This window comes from Natator depressus, chromosome 7 (genome assembly GCF_965152275.1).
Source record: "Natator depressus isolate rNatDep1 chromosome 7, rNatDep2.hap1, whole genome shotgun sequence".
Classification (NCBI taxonomy): domain Eukaryota; kingdom Metazoa; phylum Chordata; order Testudines; family Cheloniidae; genus Natator; species Natator depressus.
Window position 1 is genome coordinate 17,732,291 of NC_134240.1, and position 25,869 is coordinate 17,758,159.

At 44.1% G+C, this 25,869-nt stretch overlaps 1 protein-coding gene and 1 long non-coding RNA gene across 2 annotated transcripts; both read right to left on the reverse strand.

Moving 5' to 3' along the window:
* Nucleotides 1-304: 304 nt before the first annotated feature.
* On the reverse strand, nucleotides 305-13,107 carry OXTR (oxytocin receptor). Its single transcript, XM_074959681.1, has 2 exons — nucleotides 12,182-13,107; nucleotides 305-2,733 (listed from the first exon to the last, which is right to left on the reverse strand). The coding sequence occupies exons 1-2, from the start codon at nucleotides 13,101-13,103 to the stop codon at nucleotides 2,486-2,488; spliced, it is 1,170 nt and encodes a 389-aa protein (XP_074815782.1). The 5' UTR covers nucleotides 13,104-13,107; the 3' UTR covers nucleotides 305-2,485.
* Nucleotides 13,108-13,250: 143 nt separating this feature from the next.
* Nucleotides 13,251-13,966, reverse strand: LOC141991391 (uncharacterized). Its single transcript, XR_012640360.1, has 2 exons — nucleotides 13,797-13,966; nucleotides 13,251-13,447 (listed from the first exon to the last, which is right to left on the reverse strand). It is a non-coding gene; the product is annotated as an uncharacterized LOC141991391 (long non-coding RNA).
* Nucleotides 13,967-25,869: the final 11,903 nt, after the last annotated feature.

The following is a 25,869-nucleotide window of genomic DNA, read 5'->3' on the forward strand; positions in this document are numbered from 1 at the left end:
TTACACCACCGGAGCGCCACTCAAGGCTGATGGAGGGGAAGAGGGACAATTGCTCCAGGGCCCCAAGCTCAGGGGGCCCCTGAAGTATCTGTAACTGAGGTGAAATGGGAGGGTGGGCAGCACACATGATGTACCAGGGACCCAAGTTACTCTCAACAGGCCTGACTCTACTGTAATCAGTGGAGTTGACCCGCATAAAACAAGAGTAAACAGTGATGAATGAGAACCTGTATTTCTAGCTGTAGATTTTTTCCCATGATCACAATAAAACCTTTAAAATAAAAGTACATTCCTTCCTTTGGGGAGTGCAGAAAGGGGGCAATCTACACATTATCCATTTAAACTCAAGGAAAATGAGAAGAGGATGAAGAAAGTGCAGAACTTCACTGTTCCACCGTTTTAGTGCCTGGGAACAAGCTGGGATCTAAACTCCAAGTTGAACCAATGAGTGTCACGATGCTTAAAAGTCAGTCCCAAGCTACTATTTTAAAAAACTGCCTGAACACCAAAACAAAATCTATAGACCTAAAAGCTGAAAATGGATCAGTTGATGATAATGAAACAGCAAAATTGATAAATATGCAGTATTTATATCCATTGCAAAAATACAGTCAAATCCCTCAGCCCCTCCTTTGTGTGCAGTCATAACTCATGCGTGGTGTCCCATTGCTTTTGGAACTACCTGTGTGAGAAAGGATGATGAACATGAGCAAAGCGTTGGCCACTCAGTCCTGCATGACCTCATCTTGCTGCCACTGAATTCAGTGGGGAAAGTCACACTGACTTCACCAGCAACAGGATCGTGCCATAGCTATTTGCACTTTTCCAAAGCGGTACCACAGTTGTGCTAGCTTTATGTTTATGTAATACAATGTTGTACAGTTCATAAATGTTTGGTGCATTAGTCTAGAAACAAAAGCATTCCATACAATCTAGATATACTTGTATTTTGTGCATGAAGCATTGTTTCCTCCAAGGTTTCCTTCGTATGCTTTTTTTTTTTTCACTGTTCCTCTCTTTTCTTCAAGTTGAATTTATCAAATTTTATTTACCAAAAAAAATAATAATCTTTTAACAAATACTCCATGCCATAACCAAGATCGCGTGAATTACATAGCAAGAAAAGTGTATTGGTGTAATACTTCACTGCCTATGTAAACCAAAGAGTAAAAGCCTGGCCACACTGAAGTTTTGTTATTGACTTTAATGGAGCCAGAAGTTCACCCCAAGTTTTTGCCTTAACTAAAGCTTTTGAACACAATCAGCATACATGTTATTGTACCAGCACCCTGATCTTGTAAGCATTTATGCACATCCTTAAACTGAACCATGTGCATGGTCCCTCTGAAGCCAATGGGACTTACTCACACGCTTCAAGTTAATCATCCGGAGTACGGTGTCCAGTTTTGGGCCCCACACTACAAGAAGGATGTGGAAAAATTGGAAAGAGTCCAGCGGAGGGCAACAAAAATGATTAGGGGACTGGAGCACATGATTTATGAGGAGCGGCTGAGGGAACTGGGATTATTTAGTCTGCAGAAGAGAAGAATGAGGGGGGTTTGACAGCTGCTTTCAACTACCTGAAAGGGGGCTGTTCTCAGTGGTAGCAGATGCCAGAACAAGGAGTAATGGTCTCAAGTTGCAATGGGGGAGGTTTAGGTTGGATATTAGGAAAAACTCTTCCACTAAGAGAGTGGTGAAGCACTGGAATGGGTTACGTAGGGAGGTGGTGGAATCTCCTTTCTTAGAGGTTTTTAAGGTCAGGCTTGACAAAGCCCTGGCTGGGATGATTTGGTTGGGGATTGGTCCTGCTTTGAGCAGGGGGTTGGACTAGATGACCTCCTGATAGTCTATGATTCTATGTGCATACATAGTTTCAGGATCAGGACCAAAATCCTTACTCAGTCAAAACTCTCTTGATGCCAATGGGGCATTATTGCTGAATAAGGACATATTGGAAGGCCTTAAACAAACCTGGAGCCAAACAGAAATCAATGGAACTGCTTCCATGAGTAATACTTTCTTACTTGAGTAAGGCCAGCCCAGGTAGCTTTTACTCTGTGCTATCCCTGTGGTGAAACTCCTCAAAAGTCAATGGAGCTGTACCCACTTATACCAGGGTTGAATTTGGCTCGTCAGCTTCAGTAAGTCTACTCAGCTTTCAGGACAAGCCCCTCAGTTATTATTCAATCGTTATGCAAAACCTCCATTGACTTGAACACGTGAAGGATTCAAGATCTGGTCCATTGACTTGAACTCCATTAAGCTATCCATTCTGAACTGTGCTTTTGACTACAGCAGTTCTTTTCTTATTCTTGCCTCAGTTAAATAAAGAATTCAACACACACACACACATATATATGTATACATATATAAACCCCGGTCGCCTCCCCACCATATTCTTAATCACAGCTTCTTTACAAATACATATTGAAGATGGTCAGAGTGAAGTAGTGATGTAGTCCATGGAGTGCTGGGACAGTTCTCAGGTTGTGAACGGCTGAGTGAAGCTCTTCTGACTTGAGCTCTTGCGACTCAGGACAAATGTGGAGGAGTTGCTTTTTTTGCTGATGCTCAGGTCACATCCTTGCCTGGATTTTAAATAATGTGTGGAGCAGCAGAGGAACCGGTGTATAAGGTCGTGGAAGAGATGGCCTGTGAAAAGCATGTAGATCCACGGGTTGCAACAGCTGTTTAAACTTGCTAGGAGCATGGCGATGATAAATGGGGATGCTGCAAGGTAGAAAGCATAGCAGGAAAACAACGTGAAAATGCCATTTGGTGATCTTTAGGCATAGGCAAGAAAACTTGGGCACGTCCAGTGAGAAGAAATTGTGGCTTTTGGAGATCCTGATCCCAGAATCCACCTACATCCTCCCCAACATCCTGGCCTGACTCCCATGTCCCCAGTTGATCAACACACAAATTTGTGGGCCCAACTCTCACTGATTTAATGCTACCATGAGAAACCAATGGGATTTCCCCCCAAACCCTTCCATAGTCCAGTGCAAAACAAACTATGTCCCTTTAAGCAAAAATAGCTCGAATGCTGCAAGTGGTAAAAAGAAATTGTGAAAAAACAGGGAAAATAAATCAACTTATGTTTAAGGCACATTGTTTTTAAGTCTTCCCCAGGATAGAAGCCAATTTTTTCCCATCTCAGTGAATTTCTTGCTCTTTATTTTGTGTTATGCTGAAAAGCAGAGATAAACCACTACTCAGCTGCCTGATACCCACTTGCCATTGTCTGATTAGGAAGTGAATAAGCTCTAAAGAAGCTGTCATAGCAAAGAGATAGCTGCTTCCTTGCTTTTGCATCCTTCTACCTATCTTTTTCCCTACTAGCCAATTTAGAAATTACCAGCCATTTTGCATGCTCAGGCTGTAGCCTGAAAAGGCCTAGATTGCATTTCTAGATCATCAAGGCCATCCGTTCAGATAGCATTTGCTCACATTCAAGCAACCTAATTAGAGAGAGTCTCTTTTAGAATGTGAAAAATCTGTCATTTTTCTTTGACATTTAATTGAAGATTTTCATACTCAAAGCTTTGCCATTGGAAATTATGGTTATTTCAAATTTATGTAATGAGGTCTAATTGCATAACCACGATTCTTCAATGAACAGTTAAATCAGGGAGTGGGGGGCAAAGCGGATGCAGGTGTCATTGTACTGGACTCATATGCATCTGATTGATTGTCAGTATTGCAAGCACGCAGAATACATGGCTTTCCACCCACAGGTGAGGTTTGTACACTGAAAACACAAGATGAGTGAAGTCTGCCAGTTCAAGAGTGCAAGTTTTTTTCGGGGGGACCCTTTGACAATTATTTTTTAAATGGGGTTCACGCACAGGAATGTTGCTATAAATTACCTACAATGGCTTTCATAATTCATTGGTCTTCCATCCTAATAATATGCCCATACCAAGAAAGACGCTGAAACCAAATCAGTGCCAAAGGAGGCAGTCAGTGTGTTCGGCTACGAATAGCCTCATTGCTGATCTTGCCCTGCCACTTAATATGGAGCAGCTGACAATGATGATGAGAGTAAAAATGTCAATACACCACTCTTCGGTCTTCCTCAGAATGACTTACAAAGCATGTTTACCAAGGAATGCTGCTACATGGTCAGGGATCAATAAAATCACCAGCCATGGACAGGGGTGCCAGAACAGGGCGGGTCAGCGGGCCATGGCCCCACCACTTTTTACCTGCTTTAAGGGTGAGCGACGGGGTGGGGGGGGGCATAGAGCGAGTGGGGCCTTGGGGAAGAGGCAGGATGAGGATCGGATTTTGCGGGGTGGGGCCATGGTTCATGCATGGTGGCCCCCTCCACTTATAGAGAGCTTCTGGTGTTCATGGTTACTGAACATCCAGCCAGACAGTCTTCAGGACACAGCTATAGATTGATCTGGATCTGCAAGGAGGCTACATCCCTGTGGGATTTATTTTGAGAAAGACAAGAACCTACTGTGGCTGAAAGTCATATAACTCTTATGGGGCCTCATCCAAAGCCCAGTGAAGTTAGTGGAAGTCCTTAGATAAGGCCAACAAAGCCCAAGTAGGATGAAATCTACTGCCCAGCCCAGGGCCTGAATATAGGACTGCATAGTAATTCAGTCTCCTTGCTCATTCACCCCTTGGCTTTTGTGCTAAATTGGCAACAAGGTTGGGGGCAGGCTCCACTTTTTGTAAAGGAAACACCAAACAGAAATGGAAATTTAAAAAAAAAAACTAGAGTCACTCTCTGACAGGTGTTTTTTACTCTGCTTAATAACATTTCACTACCACTGTCTTCAATTATGACCTGGGTTGAACCTAAGTCCAATCAGTTCAACGTTTGATCAGACCTTCCTCAGCACCCATAGCAACTGCATGCCAAAATCATCAAGCAACAGCTAACTGGCATCTAGCCACACACCTCCCTGCCATGGAGTTGCACCCCAGCTTTAACGTATTCCCTCGGCACGGTGCATGGCTCTTTTTGGCTAGGTAAAAATGCAGCGTGGGGGGGCCTGATACTGTGAGGAACTGAGCACCTTCCACTCCCAACAGTAGAGCTGGTCAAAAGTTCTGGGGAGACATGTTCTCAAAAAGCTGTTGAAAACCGAGGCGGTTTCATTCCAAAGTTTTCACAGCTTTTTTCCATTTCTCCATGGAAAATATTTTAAATGAAAAATTTCATATTGAATTCTTGATTCCTTTACCCTCTTTTCTCACTTTTTTATCCCCCCCCCCTTCTTTGGGGAACAAAGTAACACAAAGGGAGGAGTGGAGGGAAAATGTTTTTTTTTCCCCCTGTTGGTTACTTGGGGTGGGGGGGAGAGGAAAAAATGGGAAAATTTCCCACCATTCTGAACCAAAGAAAATTTGGCAGGGAAAATGTTCAGAAAATTGTGTTTCAAATTTTAATCCAAAAATGAAAAGGTTTGTCGGCCATGACATTTTGGCAAGAAATTTCAGCATCATAGCAACTCCATTTTTTAACAAAAAAAATTTATTGTAAAAAAAATGTTGATCCGGTCTACATAGTAGGTATTGAGAGTGCTCGACACCCTGTGAATATCTTAGTATATTCCAGGGATCGGCAACTTTTGGCACGCAGCCCCTCAGGGAACGCCGCTGGCGAGCCGGGATGGTTTGTTTACCTGCAGCGTCCGCAGGTTCGGCCGATCGCAGCTCCCACTAGCCGCGGTTCGCCGCTCCAGGCCAATGGGGGCTGCGGGAAGTGGCGCGGGCCCAGGGACGTGCTGGCCACTCCTTCCCGCAGCCCCCATTGGCTTGAAACGACAAACCATGGCCAGTGGGAGCTGCGATCGGCCGAACCTGTGGACGCTGCAGGTAAACAAACCATCCCGGCTCGCCAGCGGCTTTCCCTGATGGGTCGCATGCCAAAGGTTACTGATCCCTGGAATATTCATTCATTTATAAGTGATATAAAGGTCCTCTGGCAAATGAATATCAGGGGACCTGAGCTACAAATATGCTTTAGGAAAGTAGAGGAGGGCCTTGGTCACAAAACAACAAGGCTGCTTCAAGCACATGGAAATCAGTAGCACTGCCCCTGGAAAATCCTTTGGCCAAAAGGCAGTGCCATTTATAGCCACACATGCAAAATCAAAGGGGAATGAGCTCTCACAGAGAAAGGCACAAATTGATCAGAGGTAGAGTTCCATTACCTTGGCTAGGATCTGAGGAAGCTTTGTCAATGAACATGGATTAAAAAAACCCCACACATTTCACAACTATCAACATGAGTGGCCGCGTAACTTCACTGGATATCTGTTTATAACTGAGATCCTTCCTCTATTTCTTTTTGCCTCCATAAAAATCAACTTTTTCTTTTCAACTTAAAAGAAAAAAGTTCACAGTTCACCTTTAACCAAGACATATATAAGTCTTGGCCTTGTGATGTCTAGTCCAAGTGGTCATAAGTTAAAGGATGTGTTAAAAGACAGCCAGAGGGAATTGCTTTTGGGCTCCAAGCACAAGGGATAAGCTCCATCAGCTTCCTGGAACCACTGGTTAGACTCCAGCCATGGCTCAGGGACCTCTGCAACCTTCTGAAGTAGTTAAGTTGAGCTGAGTTTCATGGAGCTCACTGTGTGGCTTAAAGCTTACTTAAAAGTTGATGTCCCCTCCCTTTTGCATGAATGTTAAAGATCTCACAACGTTTTTTTCTAAGAGTTGAGATTTGCATCTTGGTCCTTGGCCAAAATTTCCGCTTCCCTCACTGTTGTGTAGAATACCCTCCACTCCAGAAGTGGGTGCATTCTAGTAGGCCCCGATTCAGCAAAGCAATTAAGCAACAGGTAGGGAAGTGCTTTGGGCTCTTTGATGTGAAAGGCAGTATCTACAGGTAAATTATTATTGATTATCATTAATTATTTACTGGTATGAAGTGTTAAAGGTAGCCCAGTATGTAAGGGCTTTAGTATCCCAATATTAATGGGCCCACTGTACTGGAGACATACTTGTAATTCATTCTTATTTCACTCCAGATTAGGAGTGAAAATACAATGTTGATTAGTTTAAAATGAGTGAGTGACTCACAAACTTCCACACCATAGGGAGTTGGGTCTGTTCAAGTGATGCAGGCTCAGGACCCTTTTAAGCCTCATGACCAATGCAATAAAGCACAGCAAAGCATAGCACACACAGCAGTTGCAGAGGAGCCAAACAGATTGCTTTGATATTGGGGGTCATTCATTCCTATTTACTCTATCAAATTATCAGCAAGGTACTGGAGGGAAGAGCATTGTTTGTTTAATTCAGTGTAAAGGGAAGTCAGTTGAGTTAGCGACAGAGACCCCTGAAAAGTAAAAGAAAATTCTAAACTCTTGCCTTAGATTATAAACTCCTTGGGGCAGGGACTCTCTCTTTTTTCTGTGTTTATATAGTGCCTAGCACAATGGGGTCCTGATCCATGACTGGGGCTCCAAGGTGCTAACACAACACAAATAATTAATAATAATAATAATTGATAAAGTATTAAATCTAGGTTTACATAGGAGAACTGCACCATGATGAAAGGAAAATCTGACTTCAGAGGAAAAGGTTCTCCAACTTCCCCCTGGAGAACAAAGGCAGAGATTTTGACCCTGTGCATTATAGCTGGATCTTATTTATCAAGAACGTGCAATTAATATCCACGCTACCATTCATACTGGACAAGTTTCTAAACAAAGTAGTCCGGTCACATCCTACAGGTGGCAATCTAACTCCATACGCGGCAGCCTGCTCATCTCAATAGGTTTCAGCATCATGCAAAATGACAAATAAATGATTTGCTTCCACGACAAAATTAAAAGTACGCTTCCCCTTCCATAGAGAGGCATCAAGGGGAAACACTAGAAGGTGACAGTGACCGGCTTACATCAATTTAGAGTAACATTGCATACCCCTCACTGTTTACATACAGTGCAAACACACTCAGAGAAGCAGTTGAGGATATTTCCTCTTCCAAGACCAATAACTCATTTATATGTTTGATAATTTCTCAGACAGACTTTTCAAACAGACTGCAGGTTTTGGAGCCCTGGAGACAATTTGCACGTGGACAATTTAGGATTAATTTGGAAAACATTTGACATTTGTTTGTTTGTGGCCCTTTCCAGATCCCATGATGATGGCTTGCCACATGGCGGCTGATAAACATTTTATTCATTAAGAAACAGCGCATCATGCTGCCTTTTTAAACATGTTTCCTTCCCCCAAACATCTGGCCCAATTGTGTGTTCAAGCAGTGGGCTTTGCTCGCTGTTTGTTGACTTCTGCAATTTGCGTACATCATGAAAACCTTGCCAGCTATTTGTGACGTATTCCCTTTCTTTTACTCTTATGCCCCAGAAACCCAGGGACATTGTGCACTGGCACACAGCTCCGTTACATTTTGATTGATTGTTACACCTCTCTGCACACGTCTCTTGAATCCTTCCTTCCAATGAACTACACTCCTCTGCGCAAAGAGGCAAAAATCCAGAAAACGGTGCACAGAACTGCAGAGACAAAACATATGGCAAAACAGACACCTAACCCTTTGGAGCCTAATTCATTCTCAAATAGATATCAGCTAGAACAGGGATCGGCAGCCTTTGGCACGTGGCAAGTCAGGGAAATCCGCTGGCCGGCCGGGATGGTTTGTTTACCTGCAGCATCCACAGGTTCGGCCGATCGCAGCTCCCACTGGTCGTGGTTCATCATTCCAGGCCAATGGGGGCTGCGGGAAGTGGCGCAGGCTGAGGGATGTGTTGGCCACCGCTTCCCGCAGCCCCCATTGGCCTGGAACGGCAAACCGCGGCCAGTGGGAGCTGCGATCAGCCGAACCAGCAGACGCTGAAGGTAAACAAACCATCCCAGACAGCCAGCGGATTTCCCTGAGGGGCTGCATGCCAAAGGTTGCCAATCCCTGAGCTAGAATCTGGGTAATTTCCAAGGACCTGGGGGAAGCCACTAGGGGGTACTATGCGAGAGAGCAGGTAGATTTTTAGAATCAGTTGGAGGTGAGCATGTGTTGGGTTTGCTGAATCTGTCCCACCCCACCACCATCACCTGGTGAAAGCCTTACCTCTACTTTCAGCTCCTGCTGTGCCCCCTCCCCCATTCCTCTTTGCTGACTTTCCAAACTGCTCTATCCGATTTAGACGCAGCAGTAGCAAGGGAAAGGGGCATGAATCAGGAGCTGAGACTAGTGACTAAGAAGTACCCCAAAGGTTCTCTATAGAGAGACAGCACCAGCACCGCAGCCAAGTAGGTTGGAAGCATGAATTACTCTACTCACCCAGCAGTGCTGTTTCAACTGCTGGGACTTGGCAGAGAGTTCAGAAGGGGGGTCTTATTTTGTTTAAGGGAGAAAGCAGAGTGAAAAGGGAGGCAAGGGGCTTGCTTTGTGGTGGAAACATTATATCCACTGGGTTCAAAGTATCCCAGACAGCTAGGTAATGAATCAGTTATGTGTGTTGGGTGCTGTGTCCTCCTTGAGTTACTGCCCCTCATCAAGGCTAAGAGCCTACTACTGCTGCTAGCTAAGGGAGTTATTCCTTTAGCTCAAGTGGTAGAAATGTATGCTTTGGAGAAGGAAGTCACAGGTTCAATTCACAATTTTGACCCTGCTAAGTGTTACTACCATTCACTGTTCCTCATCTAACTCACAAGAGGTTTTCCCCCTGTGCCATTAGATCCTATTATATATTGGATGCTTTTGCTAAAATAACATCCTTTGCTGTAGACATAAAACCTGGCTCCCAGGCCCGATGTGTGAATGAAGGCAGAGCATGTTAATAACTCATCCTGGTTAAAGCCTGCTTCTTCTCAGGTAAAGCACCACAGTACCGATCATTTGACAGAGTGCATGAGAATGAGTGGCACAAACAGGCAGGCTTGGAAAGCAACGTGTAAGCAATCGTCCGTTCTGAATTTGAGTCACAATCTACAATTCTATCCTGTTCTGAAAGGGAGCTCACCAACGTGACAGAGAGTTTTGTTTGCGAGGGCGTCATTAGCAACCCTTCTTAGCAGATGTTTAAAATAAAATGAAAGGAAATAAGGACCCTTCTTATCCCATTAGACAGCTACAAAGCAGATGTAATTACTAGTGTGAAAAACCAAGACAAATGCAATGAGCAGCTGGGCAGGACAAAGTTCCCATGGGATAATCCCTCCACCAGCAATAAGGAGAGTAGAGAGAAGACTGAAGAGCTGCAGATACATACATTGAGGCATAGCCTCTGTTTCAGATTTACTGGGGACATGGGGGGGGGTTCAGTTTTTACACAAAGTAATTTATCATTGAAATGAGCTTGCCCAAAGGAGGGAGAGGAGCATCTTGTGTGAAGGCAGGAGCTGCGTTGCCCTATGGACAGCTATGAAGTCAGCTACCAAGGAGCAGGCTCTTCTCCAGTAGCATTAGAGTGTCCACTTAGCAGTTATTTTTCCATCATGTTTATTTTACACCCCCCAAACCAAGCAAAGGTGCTAGCCCTCAGCGAGGACTCTGGCCAGGCCAAGTTTCTGTTGATCTGGTGAAAAACTGCAGTTCCCAAGACATATTTCTTTCACTCTCCCCTACCTCAAAAAAGGACTGACAGGATTTTCCTCAAACTTTCCAACTCCATTTTAGAGCACAGAGTGAGTATAGGAAGGGTCAGCCCGAAGGGGAAAGTGGTTTTGAAAGTACTGAGAAAACAGGGAGTTATAATGGACTTTATTGCCTGTTATCAGCCTTAGCTACTGCAGCATTCCTGTATGAAAAATGGCACTTCGTCCTTTGAAAAATGTTTTCTTTCCAACTAACTAATAAATCATTAGAACATTAAGGGAAATGTGCTGCCTACAGCCAGCATCAAAGAGCATCGCAGTGAGTGTAGAGAATGGAGAGAAGAGAGAAAGGGAGGGGAGGGAAGAAAGGGAGGAAGGAAGAAAAAAAGAACAGAGTAAAAATGAGAGGAGAGGAGAGAGAAGAAAGGGGCATTGAAAAGGAAGAGAAGATGCTGGGGAATGTGAGAACGAGATATCAAACCAGCTGGTTTCAGGGTTTCTCAACCCCCCCCTCCCGCCCCCCCGCCACTGAGAGCCGATGCTCTGTGCTGTTGATACATTTAACGTTATTCATGGCCAGTACCTGATATTTTTAAAAACCCAGCACTCAGAAGTATATGCCTGCAAAGCACCACAGAAATTAATGCGAAAGCCATCTCTAGGCATTATTATTAATGAAGCTTGATGCCTGTAAATGACCTTGAATTTACACTATGAAGAAGGTGCCCAGTACAGGTGAGCGGGGGACAAATATTCTGTTTTGCAGCAAATTCCGAGGTTTGTATGTTTGTTCCACATTGGAATGACAACCAAACCTCTAAACTATTTTTTTGCAAAAACAGATTTGTGTTGGAACATCTAGCTTTGCACTGAAACTGGAGCTTTTCTGTTTAGGAAAGGGGTGGATTGATGATTAAGGCCCTGGCCTAAGGTGTGGCAGACCCATTTTCAAGTCCCTTGACTGCCCGATTCAGAGCAGAGTTTTTCAGATCATTACCAATCAGGCGATGCTGAGACTTGAACCTGAATCTCTCTGTTAGTGCCCTAATCACCAGGCCATAAAGTGTGAGAGAGTCTCTCCCTGTCTCCCTGCTTAAAACATCATCCAAACCAATGCATCTCCTCAAAATGCTTCAGCTTCGGCTAAATGAAATGTCTCCAGAAAGGTTCCATGTGCCTAGCCCGAGGGCTCCCCAGGTCCCCAGCCTGGCTCCCTGACACACCTAACCCTGCAGGGTGCCATTTCAGCAGACATGCTCAAGCGGCTATAGCTATGCCCTGCTGACAGACAAAAGAGGAAAGTGCACATCGTGTGCGACTGAGAATTGCCTTGGCAAACAGGGAGGGAAACTGTTTTCCAGGTTTCAGTTCAAGACCCCAAGGACCTGATTCTAGTTCCTTATCCCCCAGAAAGCCGGGAGTGACTCGGTGTCAAAACTGCATGCCTTGGATCAGATGCAAGTCATCAGTTTTTCTCCTTTCAGCACCCTAGTGAGCCTTGATTCAGACTGAAATCTCTCTACCGCCCCTATCACCTCTGGAATGGTTGTTTTGAAGCCTACTGATGGATTAATTATTAGTCACCAACACTAACTATTACATACAAATATATATTTTCTATATATGAAATGAGGGAAAACTTTACCTTCTTTGGGAGCATTCTTGTCCCACACAGACCACATCTGCACAAAGAAAAAAGGAGTCCAGCACACTATGAAAGCTAAAACTATGATGAAGGTCATTTTGACTGTCCGGATCTTGGCTTTAGAAATTAGCTTGATGCTGCTGACCCTGGAGAGGGCTGCCCCGCTGGAGGACAGGTTTATGTTGGTCTCGTGGGCTGTTTTTAACTTCACGTTCTGCCAGATTTTGAAGCTGATCAAGCCATAGCAGACGCTCAGCATCAGCACAGGGATAATGTAAACCGTCAGCGTTATCCAGGTGATATATGCTTTGGCTCCCCAGGGCTGGATGAAATCTGCCCAGCAATCATACACCCCATTGCCCACATCCCGCAGGGAAAATATGTGGATCTGGGGGATGCTGACCAGCAGGCATAGCAGCCAGGTGAGGAGGACAGATACCCGGTCAGACCTCCTGTGCAATGACCTCAGGGGCTGACAGATGGCCAGGCACCGGTCCAGGGACATCAGCAGGAGCATGTAGGTGGAAGCAAACATCCCCACCACCTGCAAGTACTTGACCAGCCGGCAGAGGAAATCCGGCCCATAGAACCTGAAGGTGATGTCCCAGATGAGTTGGGGCAGAACCTGGAAAATGGCCACCACCAGGTCAGCGATGCTCAGGTGCTTCATGAAATAGTACATGCGGGAGTGCTTGTGCCGGGTGGTGTGGATGGCCAGCAGCACGCACAGGTTGCCAGTCAGAGCAAGGAAGAGGATGAGGCAGAGCACCGTCACCTCCACCTTGGCCATGTCCTCATTCCTCTTCAGGGGATCAGTGGTGCTGTTGACCCCATAAGTCTGGTTCTCAAGGCTCAGGCTGCAGTTGATCAGTGAGCCGTTGATAGTCCAAAGGTCGGTCCCTTCCAGGGACAGCTTCTCCATGGCCAGCCCCTTCCCATGCAGCACTTTGCACCAACAAGGGTTTCAGTGGGGGTCTCCTGTGCAGTGTCTCCCCTTCACAGCCTCCCCTTGCAGGAGACCATGGTTTTCAGCTCTTCTCTCCTGCCTCTGGAACTCCCCTTCCCCCTATTTCTTTTCTTGTCTCTTCCCAAGTTTTGATTCCTTTCCCTCTCTGTTGATTTCAGTAGTGGTGACCGCTGGCCTGAGAGCTTGTCCTCTCTTCCTTCCGGATGAGCCAAGGGGAGCCAGTCTCAGTGCTCCTGAGGCAGAGATAGTCCTAGCATCCAAATCCACTTGTCCCCTCCGAAGGCATTTGGCGTGTCCTCCTCAAACAGAAACAAATCAAGGGAGGGCACATTACAAGCAAACCAATGTCACTGTCCCATCTCAGTAGCAATATCTCTCCCTCCCCATCCCCTTCAGAGTCACTGCAGGGCCTTCCCAGAGCATTGCTTTTTTCCTACTGAAATCTACATTTCAAGAACCTCTCAATCATTTCCCCCTCATTCACTTCACAGCAACAACCAGCCAGGAGAGTAGGACACGGAATTCCCTCGCCCACTTGCTGTGAGTTTTTCCATCTTCATGTGAAATAGCCACAAGCAGAGCTGGGGACGTGAACCAATCAAAAATACTGCTAACGGAACAGATCAAAATTAAAAGGTGCCTTCTTACCTTCCTCCGCTACCTCCTTTGGCAGCTCCCAGCTTTCCTCCTTGAAGTTGCTGTTTTCTGCTTAAAACACAAGACCAAGGAGTTGCTTTCTCAGAAGAGTTCAGGAGAGAAGCCCCCACTGTGAGACTGTCTGGCTGCTCCACAACTTTGCTCTCAAATGAATCCAGAAGGCGAGAAAGCAGGGAAGTGGGGGAGGAGGAAAGGAGACTGGAGTCAGCCCTTCAGGAGTCACTCATTATGGATCAAGTATGCTGCTGCTGGGGTCGATACATACTGTACAATTGCTTCATTTATAGTTCTATCCCCTAGGTGGCGAAAGAGGCCACTACTTCACCTGCTCATCTAAAGAATAGCTTACAGAATTGGGAACTGGGTGCTGATTTCAGTTACACCGGCATAAATCTGGAGCAACTGCTCTGGGTGTTAGGCTGGATTTACAATGTGGGTAACAAAGGCATTAAAGTAAATGTTAACATTTCCCTCTTTAGTTATAGTTGCTCTGTCTTGTGCTACATTTTAATCAGTTATAAAATAAGGTTATTTCCTCCTCTCCCCAGTCCCCCCCCCCAGGTGTATTTAATTGTTTAGCACAGTGGAACACATCAGAATGTATTATATCTGGGCACACTGTCTTCCAGATAAGTGGTAAAAACAGTTTTAAGTAAATGATCAAATAAAATAACGAATAACATTGGCCGTAACATTTTCCCTGTTATGCAGAGCCCTGGATTGATTGATCCTCACAGCAGCACCCCTGTGACATAGGTAAATCATGTTCTCCTCCTTTTACGTATACATACCGGTATATGTAAATAGCATCCATGCAATGGAGTTGCCCCAAAAAATAACGCTCCAGGTTAAACACAAGTCAGCTGCAGTGTGTAACTTTATTTATCTGCTTTAAACTGTTTGTTTCAAATGATGCCTTGAATGTTTTTGTTGCTTTACTCTTGTTTCTGTCTCTGGCTATCTTTGTTAACTAGGTGTCAGAATTGCTCCCCAGACTTCGGATGGCTGGCAACAGTGAAAAGCATATGGGGAAACTGGAAGTGAAGAGGAGCTGTTGTTTTCTTGAAGTAAAAAATTAGGGCTGTGGTGAAACCTTTGACAAGTACCCCATCTGTTACAACAGGCTGGAGCTGCAGATTAACTATCCTCTCTTGTGCTGATAATCAGACAACATAAATGAATGTCAAACACTAATGAAAAATGCATTTCATAACTACACTGTTTACTGAATATGGGGATAGGGGGTACACTACGGCTCTGGGGATTTATGGTTGCTTTAGAAGCAGATTGCAGTTCAGCTCCCAGAACGGCTGTTTCCAGGTCTCTTTCATTTACTCTGATCTGCAACCACAAGAGGTAGAGTACCAAGTTTAAACATGGAGCTCAGGTCTGGACTATTTGACAATATTATTCAAAAAAATTAAAAACTGGGACCCTTTCGAGCAAGATTTTTAGAGTAATAACTTGCTGCTACAAAATAAGAATGAACACTTTCTTTTTTAATGTCTGCTGGCATCACCACTGCTAGCTTCTGTCTCAATATGAATACTTCACAGAATGGAGGGTTTTTTTCCTCCAGCAAATTAGAGCCAGATGTTTAAATATATTTAGCTACCCAGGTGCTTTTGAAACTCCCACTAGATTCCTATCTGCATCTTTAGGCACCTAAATACCTTTAAAAATCCATCCCATAGGCCCAAATCCTCCAAGACATGTAGGAACCTCACTCCCTTTGATGATCTGGAGTTTGTAAAAGCTATCAGAGATGTTCTTTTGCTCAAAGTGAATGCTAATGACACTTGTTCAAAGTTTCTTGCTGAACTCATCTAGACACTCATTTCTTCTAACTTCTACAGCGTCTTCCCTCCAAGCACTGTTCATTACCCTGAATACTCGTTCCACGGGATTGCTTTTTCCTGATAAAAACATAGTGATTTCTATTTAGAATACACCTAGAATAAACATTTTGTAGTTATCTTACAAAGAAAGTGTTTGGGGGGCCTTTAAGTCCATGAGAGATGTAGAAATTCTAAGTGGGCTAGTATTTTGGCATGCTTTTCCCTTATGTTCTTCCTCCTTATGTAATAATCTCTCTGGCATCATTGAAGAGAGTGTTGTGAGAACCACGCACAATGCTTTTTTCACCGTTCTTCCTTTTCCAGGAGAGTTTTGTAAAGAGGAAATGACATTGGATGAAATCTTGATGTCAATGGGACCTTTGCCATTGACGTCAGTGGGTCCAGGATTTCATCACACGTGTTTTGCTGCTTTACCATTATTTGCAAGATATGGAATGCTGGCAGTCATTGGCTGGTGATGGGATGTGGGTCATTCCAGAACTTATCTAACATTCCTTTGTGTTCTAGTCTAGTTTATTGCACAACCTTTTCCTGTTGAAGGGAAGGTAATTGCATGCTTCCTAGGATTGCATTTTGGGAGGTAAAACACAGCATGATGAGTTTTCATTGTCTCCTTTTCACATAGCAGTTCCTGATCAGTTTTATTTGTGCTGCTTATTTGCCAGGTAGGGAAATGAGGGACCTTTCTTTGTTGGTGGTGAGGAGGGGGAAGTTAAGACATCGCTAATACAGTCAAAACATTCCAATGGCATCATGCAGTGGTGAGCCCGAGATTGATTATAGATGCAAAACACAACCATGTAGTTCATATGAAGAGCAAATTCGGGGTTCGAGCTCTGCTTCCTGAACAGAAAGCGCAGAAGTTTCATTCTTAACAGGCCATCAGAAAGGTACCAGCATTTCAGCGGTAGGTGAGTGGGCCAGGCCGCTATGGGCCAGATTGGGACCTTTCCTGTGTGCCCATAAAGTGCCCCCTTACTCCTTCATTCTAGAGGAGACCAGCCTCTCCATGGAGCTGCTACTCCTCCTCCCATGAATGTGGGTGGATCCAGGTTTCTTCCTCCCCAAGGTACTAACCAGCAGATCTGAGCCAACCAGGTATAGATCTGACAGATTATTTTTACCTGGAACCAGACTGTGACTGAGTCTGCTCCTGGGGCAGCGTAACAACACGGTGCCCCTCACGCAGGGCTTGTGGCAAAGCCGCACGCTAGCTCTACATACACTAGGAGCCCAGATTCTATGGTGATGAGGAGCATATAAGTGAGATAAATTGATATATAGATACGCAGGACCAGAGTCTGTTGCCGAGTACCCCCCATGATAATGGAGGCAATGAAGACACTCAAGATTTACATCCACATAGCTGAGATGAGGATCTGGCCCCCACAAACATGCTTTGGGCTCCTCCAGGATATACACATGTAAGCAGCTGTGATTAATGGAGGGAACAGCTGGAAGAGAAAACTGTGTTTCAAAGTCATTAAGTGACCAAATGGCGGGTGTTATCTTCAAGCCAATAAAAGATAATGCGCTGATCACAGAGGTAATGAGCTCAGGCCTCCCTAGTACAAAATCTAACAACACTTATATAACTCCAAACTGCAATCAGCTGATGGGCTGGAATTAGACAATAACAACTGGGAAGATTCATAAAGGGAACCAGATGGGGAGCACACACAAGGAATTAGAGGTGCCAACTTTCTCATTTCCTGGGGGTGCTCCACCCCCACTCCAGCCCTTCGCCTGAGGCCCCTCCGCCTCTTCCTGCTCTGTTTTGCTCCACCTCTTCCTTCCCCCACTCCTCCCTTGCCTCCCCCTCCCCCCACCTCCTACATGCTGCTGAACAGCTGATCACCGGCAGGCGGGCGGGAGGCGCTGGGGGGAGCAGAGGAGCTGATCGGTGGGGCCGCCGGTGGGTGCTGAGCACCCGCTATTTTTTTCCCACGGGTGCTCCAGCCCCGGAGCGCCCACGGAGTCGGCGCCTATGCAAGGAATATGTTAAAGAAGATTCCACAAAGGGTAGAGGTGCATAAAACAAGAGCAAACCAACTTCACCTCCAGCTAACAGGGGAAAGGAAGAAACTGCTTCAGTGGGCAGATTAGTCCATAATTATCCACTCAGGGGTTTCTGACTCCTGAGTCTGAAGCAGCTGGTCCTGGCCACAGCCCTGGACAGGATACTGAATCAGATGGACCCCCAGATTGGGCAATTCCTATTCTCCTAACAGCCAGTGACTCTTTCTGCTAGGCACTGTACAAACCTATAGCAAGATGGAGAATAAGCTACTCAGGACAAGGACTCTAAGTATATAACACATAAAGGTGGGAGGGGAAACTGAGGCACAGAGAAGGGCTGTGACTTGCCTAAGGTCACATAATAAGATAGTGGCAGAGCCAGGAACAGAACCCAAGTCTGCTGAGGCCCAGTCCAGTGTCCTAGCCATTGAAACACACTACCTCTCAGAGGCTGTGATGGACACACATTATTTATAAATGCCAAAACAAATAAAGTATCCCCTTGATGGGAAGTCTAACATGAATCTAATCTCAGAGCAGTAATTCAGGAAAGCATCAGGATGGAATGAAGCACTGCCACTTATTAGATCCAGCGAGCACCCAAGCTAGCACCTGGATTGCGTGTTTCTCCCTACATATATGTCTTTTCAGTATGTTCATGGCTGGGGATTGCGGCAGTGCCTCCAGTTAGGCCTTCTCACACAATAATTCTCTTTTTCACAGTGGAATTTCAGCTACCTGAGTCTGTCTCAGAGCTACTTTGTACTCCCTGGGTTTTTTGAGCCTGTTAAATCCCTAATTATGTGAGGTCCACCTCTTCTGTACGTCATGTGATAACAACTCCATTTGAGCCAGAGCAGTCTGGGGATAACTGCATTCGATTTAACAAGCAGTGACAGTTCAGGCATGAAAATAAAAAAGAAATCTCTGTTGCACTATCGCGATCCGTAAACCAGGCTCCTGTCAACACTGTGTGCCACCAGCGTGGAATTACTTTCTTCCTGTGCGTGATCAACCGGTGCTCCTCCGCTGCTTTCAAATATCCAACGCGGAGCAGAGCTTCAACTCCGGGCTGAAAACACAGCATGTTTGTTCCTCGTGTGATGGAGGGAGAGAGGGGGCATACTCATATTTCATAATCAGTCTCCTTGCCCTTAACCTTGCCCTTAATCATTTTCTAACCTTTTCCCTGCCCCAGCCAGCTCAGTGGTTTGGACTGACTTGAGGGAAGCTCTGCATGAGGGCAGGACTCCGCACACACATGGAGCCAAATTCAGGGTCAGGATTTGTGTTGTTGCCCTTTCCCAGCACCCTTAATAGGTCACTTGTCCTCTTAGCCAGTCAGCTCTGCAGCCTGGGGATACTGATCAAGATTGTCTCTTGGCTCAGAGATGAGGGTGTGTGGGTGAGGTGTGTTAAGGGTTGATTGCAGCTCCCTGATTCTCAGGGCCAACCTCAACCACACTGCAACTTACAGCTGTAAATTGCACTTAATGGATCCTATGCCAATGGAGGACTGGCATCATGGAGCCCCTCCTTGTGCTCACCTGATTCTAGCATGTCCCCTACACCCAGGTGTAGAGGAGTCATCCTGCACTAAGCAGAGTTCCCTTTTGCCGAAGAAATTCTCTGTTGCTGGGCATCTGTAGCCAGATTAGCCCAGCAGGAAGTATCAAAATACATCAAGGAATTCTGATCTCATTCCAACCCAGCTAGAAGTAGGTCCCCGCAGTCTCATCTCACAAGAGTTACAGCAAATCCCAGGCTTTTCGCAGACCCTAAAAGGTTCAGATGGTTTGAATCAGCATCCAAGCTTTTGTGTGTTTATTACCAGAACTCAAATGCACTTCCAGACATGTGAGGTTCACTCATCATTAAGTCTTGGCATTAAAAGGAGAAAGTTTATTTTTCCCTTTTCCGCTTCTCGGGTAGTAGCAAGAACACAGTGTACCCCTTCCAACAGGAAGAGGATGCAAAGGTCCCAATTCTCAGAGTCAGCCAAGATCTACTTGGCATAGGATCCATTGCTAAGTGGTGTGAAGGTAGTTTTATCCCAACTTTGCAGCAGCTCAGCCCTGGGATCAGACCCTGTTTAGTAACCCTGGATTGCCAGAGCACAGAGATGCTTTGAGATGCTCAGAGTTTAAAGATAACAGAGATTGTGCATGGCCTGAAATTTACGGAGGAACCAGTCACCTTCAGTACTAGGACTTCTGTTGTTAGACTCTGAGATGGGCATTGTTGCTGACTGCTATAGTCTGCACAACTGATTTCCCCCTTTCACCGGATTACACTCCCTGGCCAGGATCTGTACTGGGTGAGTAGTGCCACCAAGAGATTCCTACCACTCCCATTGACTCCTCAGCTGACTGTTTAAGGTGGCTTCATGGTCACTTGACAGTGCCAAGGAGTCACTAAATGGGAAAGGCTCTGAATTACTACAGCGAATTCTATCCCACATGTCTGACTGGTGGGTCTTTCCCACCTGCTCAGGGTCTAACTGATCACCATATTTGGGGTCGGGAAGGAATTTCCCCCCAGGTCAGATTGGCAGAGACCCTGGGTGGGTTTCACCTTCCTCTGCAGTATGGGGCATGGGTCACTTGCAGTTTTAAACAGTGTAAATGGTGGATTCTCTGTAACTTGAAGTCTTTAAATCATGATTTGAGGACTTCAGTAACTCAGCCAGAGGTTAGGGGGTCAATTACAGGAGTGCGTGGGTGAGGTTCTGTGGCCTGCAATATACAAGCAATCAGACTAGATGATCACAACGGTCCCTTTTGACCTTAAAATCTAGGAGTCACAGCAGACTACAGAAACTGACCAGGATTTGAGGGACATTTTTCCCCTTTCCACCTCTAGGAAAGGTGTCAATTAATTAGTATTACTTCAATAGCACAGACTGATGTGTAACAAGGGACAGCATTTATTTAAGCAAGAAGAGTCCCGTACCTCTTGTTTTAATAACAAATACTGTGCTTCAGATTAGAAGATGGAAAAGCCCCATCAAGTCATCCAGTCAATGCAGGATGGTTTCCTCTAGCATATTTTTTCAGAGTTTTCTCCAGTCCAGTTTTAAAAGTCTCAAGTAATGGGGCTTCCATCATTCTGCCTGGGGATGCTACTCCAGCAGATTTTGCATTTCTGACATTTCCCCAGATATTCACTCTTATCATGTGAAAAATCAAGGCAGGTCTGTAGCGATCCCCAAGCTGTTACCCAGCTGTGATGGATCCTCAGGGAATTTTGTGGAATTATTTGTTTGCCTCAGACCAGTTCACGAGAAAATACCACCACGGTTGCTGTTCATCCGGCACCTTTAACAAGCAGTTGAATAATGACCAGAAAATGGGGGATGGCATGTATAGGAAGAGGGTGGTATCTGCTAGTGGCATTCACTCTGGTTTATGAATAACCAGAAAAGCCATCAGAGCTGCAGTATGGAAGTAACTAGGTCCACCATGTGTTTGTACTGTATATTTACTACACTGTTTCTGTGTGCAATTTCTTCATGTTGCATAAAGAGCAAAAGACCCAACAAGCAGGAGATCACAGACATTTTTATGATTTCACTCCCGCCTCGCCCATTTTTTGTTTAAGTGTTGTTTCACAGGAAAATTCCCCATCAACTCTAACAGCCACTAAATTCAATCAAAATAAACTCTCTCCACAAATGCCAGCTGTCATAATAATTAATTGCACTGGGGGCATATAAAAGTTAGTTTTGAGTAAATGAAGATGGGAGGGAAATATGTAAACCAAGAGCATACAGACAATTCATTTAATAGGATTTCTCCTTGTTCGGAGATTTAGCTGGCACATATCAAGGCATCAGCCCTTCACCACTCAGCCAATAACCTTGACGCCAGCCTAAGAAAGGGAGACCAGCTACAGTAAAGGGACTGGTGCGAAGGAAAAGGATCTTGTTACATTCTGTGCATGAAAAACACATTTCGCTACTATTTCTGGTGGTATTGAATCTGTTAGAGAGTTTACCCGCCTGAACTGTAAATACAATACAATTGGAGCTGGGTGAAATCCAAACAGTTTATTTTTAATCATGTTTGCTCAGTCCCGCTTTATGTTTGGTATAGAAGAACAAACAGATTTGATTTGGGATCTTTGGTTAATATTTTAAAAGAATCCAAGTTTGGGGCTTTTTAAATTAGGGGCTGTCATACATGCATGAAAGGCAGATATAAAGTTTCATCAGCTGATTCTGTTCTGGCTAGGACACCAAAGTTATGACATGAATTACAGAGTATGAAATGTAATGCTGATTTCATTAAAAATCAGCTCAGTAAAAATGACTTAGGTAATTGTAGATAGAACCCGATTGTGAGTGCTCAGAATTAATGATACAAGAGATTGGGTACATGCAGACTGAAATTTACCAAGGAACAAGTTACATTCACTGCTAAGAGTGGCTATTGGATTCTGACATTGTCACAGTTGCTGAATGCCAGAGTCTACACAGCCCCAGCAGTTAAAGGATGATCAAGCGCAGCGATTCATGACATAAAAAGGCTCCCTCTAAAAGTTTCTAATAGTCGCTTTCTTTTATTTTCTCTGATGGAAAAGACGTTGCTGCAAATAACAAAAATCCTCACCTATCCTTTAGGGCATCTCAGCTCATTGAACAACATTTAACTGTGAACAGACTGAGTCAAAAGTTATGTTTGATTGTGCTCTTTTCTGCCTAGGATCTTAAACCAAATTTTGGCCTGGTGTAAGCAAGTGCAATTCCAATCCCGCAACTGACATCCCAGTCTTGCAGTCCTTACTCCGGCAATCCTCCTATTGACCTCAAGTGATACTCAATCTTTTTAAAAAATAGATTTTTATGAAAAGAATCTTGCCAGAATAAATGGAGTTTATGAGTCACCTTGGGCTCCTTCCAGCTTTAAAAATTATCTGATTAAGTTGGAAACATTTTTATTTCAAAAACATATTTTAGAAAAATAAAAAAGGAAATTTAATTGCATTTTAATTCACTGCTGGATCTCAAATAGTTCTTTTTTTCTGATAACCATCTTGAATCCCAACTTTGCAGTCCCCATGATACAAGAGGCCCGACAAAGTTACCACTTCAAATCAAGTTCATTTACAGATGGGACCATGGCTGTATATGTGTTCCCTTATATGTATATGTGCAGTAGCAGAGGTTGCAACCTAGGATATCAGAAAGCCAAAATGTTTTATCTGGATGGCTTTTTCTGGGAAATCATTTTTTCTTGGAATCTTTTCCTAGCCCCGACATCCCTCCGTTTTCAGTGAGTCTGCAAAAAGCTAAGCATTCACATTGGAATATACATACACACACACACACTCCAATGCACACAGCTCTCCATGAAAATCATTCATATAGCTGAATCAAAGGCCATTCAAGTAAATGGAGAGGTTCCAGATAACTTCAGTGGGCTTTTAATAGGGCCCTGCAAAAAGAATAATTATAGAGAAATTCATCAATGTTTAGCTATAGTTGCTAGAAGTCTATATGGCTGTTATATATCAAATGCTAGAGATTACTTATTTTTATTTGTATTATTGTAGCATCTAGGAGCCACAGTCACACACCCTATTGTACAGCACCTAACACAAACACATAAGTGCTCCAAAGTGCATAGTTAGGAAGGAGATCTATTTACCTACCTACCTACCTGATATACTTTACTGTAGATATACTTATCTGTATATCAACCAGTGTAAGTATGTATGTGGTACAAATGTATTGCATTTATGCTAAGAGCTACCCGGTAACGTAAGTAATACATAGAAGTATTTGGTACAAAATAGTTATTTTAAATTATCGCATCAACCTACATTCCATTTTCAGCTAAGCAGTAACACTGTACTGAGCTTAAGTATTAAAAGATTTAAAATATATTTTAAAAGTTATGGGTTAAAAAATATTGGTAATAATATTATGGGATCATCTGCTCCCAGGTAGATGCCCAATTGCCCATATTTCATAGAAAATATTATTGGAACAGAATAACCAAACATCATGCTGGAAGAATAAAATATAAATCTGTTTGCATAGCAAAGATTTTCTTTCTATCACCACACATACTGGCTTGTTAATGTAGGGTTGTTCATATTGGGCATAGCTTTTATGTTGGAATAGCATAGATTTTGTTTTGGAAAATATATCATTGGAGCATTTGCTTTGGAAAAAACAGATTAGGAAGAATCTCATTGTCTTGCAAACAGATAAAAGAGGAAGGGCAGATTGGGTTGAATATAGGAACAAGTATGTCTCAGCTGAAAAAAGACGTGGACAAGCAAGTTTCATATATCAAGAACTTTTTGAAAATTAGTATTTATTTTCTTATCAAGGGAAACTTTGCTTTAACTTTGAATGTCTGCCTTTGAGAAATTCAGACTTCTTCACATCAGGTGAATAGGAAGTGGGGGGTTTTACCCACAAAAGCTTATGCCTCAATAAATGTTAGTCTTTAAGGTGCCACCGGAGTCCTCGTTGTTTTCATAGCTTTACATGGTTCAAAAGACTTCCTTCAAAGAAATCCTATTCCATTTGAAGTCTGAAATATCATCCTTAATTCACATGGTTTTGCCTCCTGACTGTGCCATTGCAGAAGTCTAAACAACATCCACTGCCCTTCTACATATGGAGTGTTGGCCATAACTCTGCATTTTCTGGCATTAGGTCAATACCCAAGAGATACGTTTTCCAAGCATTGCGTGGAGTTTTAGCCATCTGGCTGCCGCTAAAAACTCCCACACAGTGTGTCAAAAATGCACCTCTGGGTTTCTAACCAAATGCCAGCAAATAGAGACCTATGGATGAGATTCCAAGGGCCAGAACTTCAGCTGCTGTAAATTAGCATAGCTCCGCTCAAGTCAATGAAGTTGCACTTATTTACAGGAGATGAGGATCTGGATCACTCCACTGGATTTCAGGTATGCAGAAGACTGAGGGCTAAATCCTGACATCCTTAATAAAGTGAAGCTCCATTGCTTTCAACAGGAATACCCAAAAGGGCTTTAGGAATTAACCCCCGGCATGGAACATCAGCGATAGTGTCAAGAGCCCTATGGTGCTCAGGAGCTGAGCTGTGAATGAACAGGATTTTCCTTCTGCAAACAGTGTCAAGATTTGGGAGGGGGGAGAAGTCCTTTACAAATCAGAATGAAAACCCAAAATCTCCACATTTTTCACAAGAAGGAAAAGGACAGAAAAATGCCATTTGGGGGGAAATGAAAGGGAATTGTTTAGCTTGCCAGCTTCCTGCCTGGAAGGCGGGCAAACAGACTGCTCAACTCCCCAGGCTCCATGGCAGCCTGCCTCGCTCCAATGCCGCCCATCACTGGGCCTCAGCCAAAGCCCATTGAAATCAATTAAAGAAATGCCCATGGACTTTAATAGGTTTTGGACCAGGTCACCTGTTTGCAAGCCCATGCCATGCTCTATCATGTGTTATTCAGCCTAGCATCTGTGAGCAACCCTACAATAACGAACCAGTCTGTGAACATGATGTGGGGGAGGGGAGAATTATTTTGTGGTACAAGAACAGATTTCAGTTTCACGATCCCAGGGGATTTTTAATGGCTTTGCCCTCGTTTATTTTTTATTGTGCTTTAATATAACTGAATCATATTTATTTCCGTTGCCCAGCACGGTCATTCGTCAACAGCAAGCACTAGCAACCAAAATAAGTACAATGAGATCACATTGCCTGCCTACATACCTACCCTGAGGTTAACCTGACATGGGCACACACTCACTCACATATATTCCCACAGCCAGTTTCCCACGGTCAATGGCGTAAGGCATAATGGAAGTTTCCAGGCTGTGACCAAGCATGCTGACACTGGGCTGACTGCTTGATGGTTGGGTTTATGCCGTGTGTCTTGTGGTGAGCAACTGATGATCAGGTAACCTTAAACTGGCTATGGATTAGGGCTAAATAGCTTAATATGCATTGGTCATCAAGATCATATTTACTCTATATACCTTTGTGGAGCAATCTAGAGGTACGATGCTCGGTCCTTCTGAGAAGTTCTTCTTTACAAAGCAGTTTCCATAGTACTCAAAGAAGCTGAGACCACAGATGTATTGAGCAAGACAGATCTGCTTCACTTTTCCATGACATTGGTCTGAATACATTAATCAATGGAGTCCAGTGCATAGATGCCACATCTTTTTATTTATAACCTACACC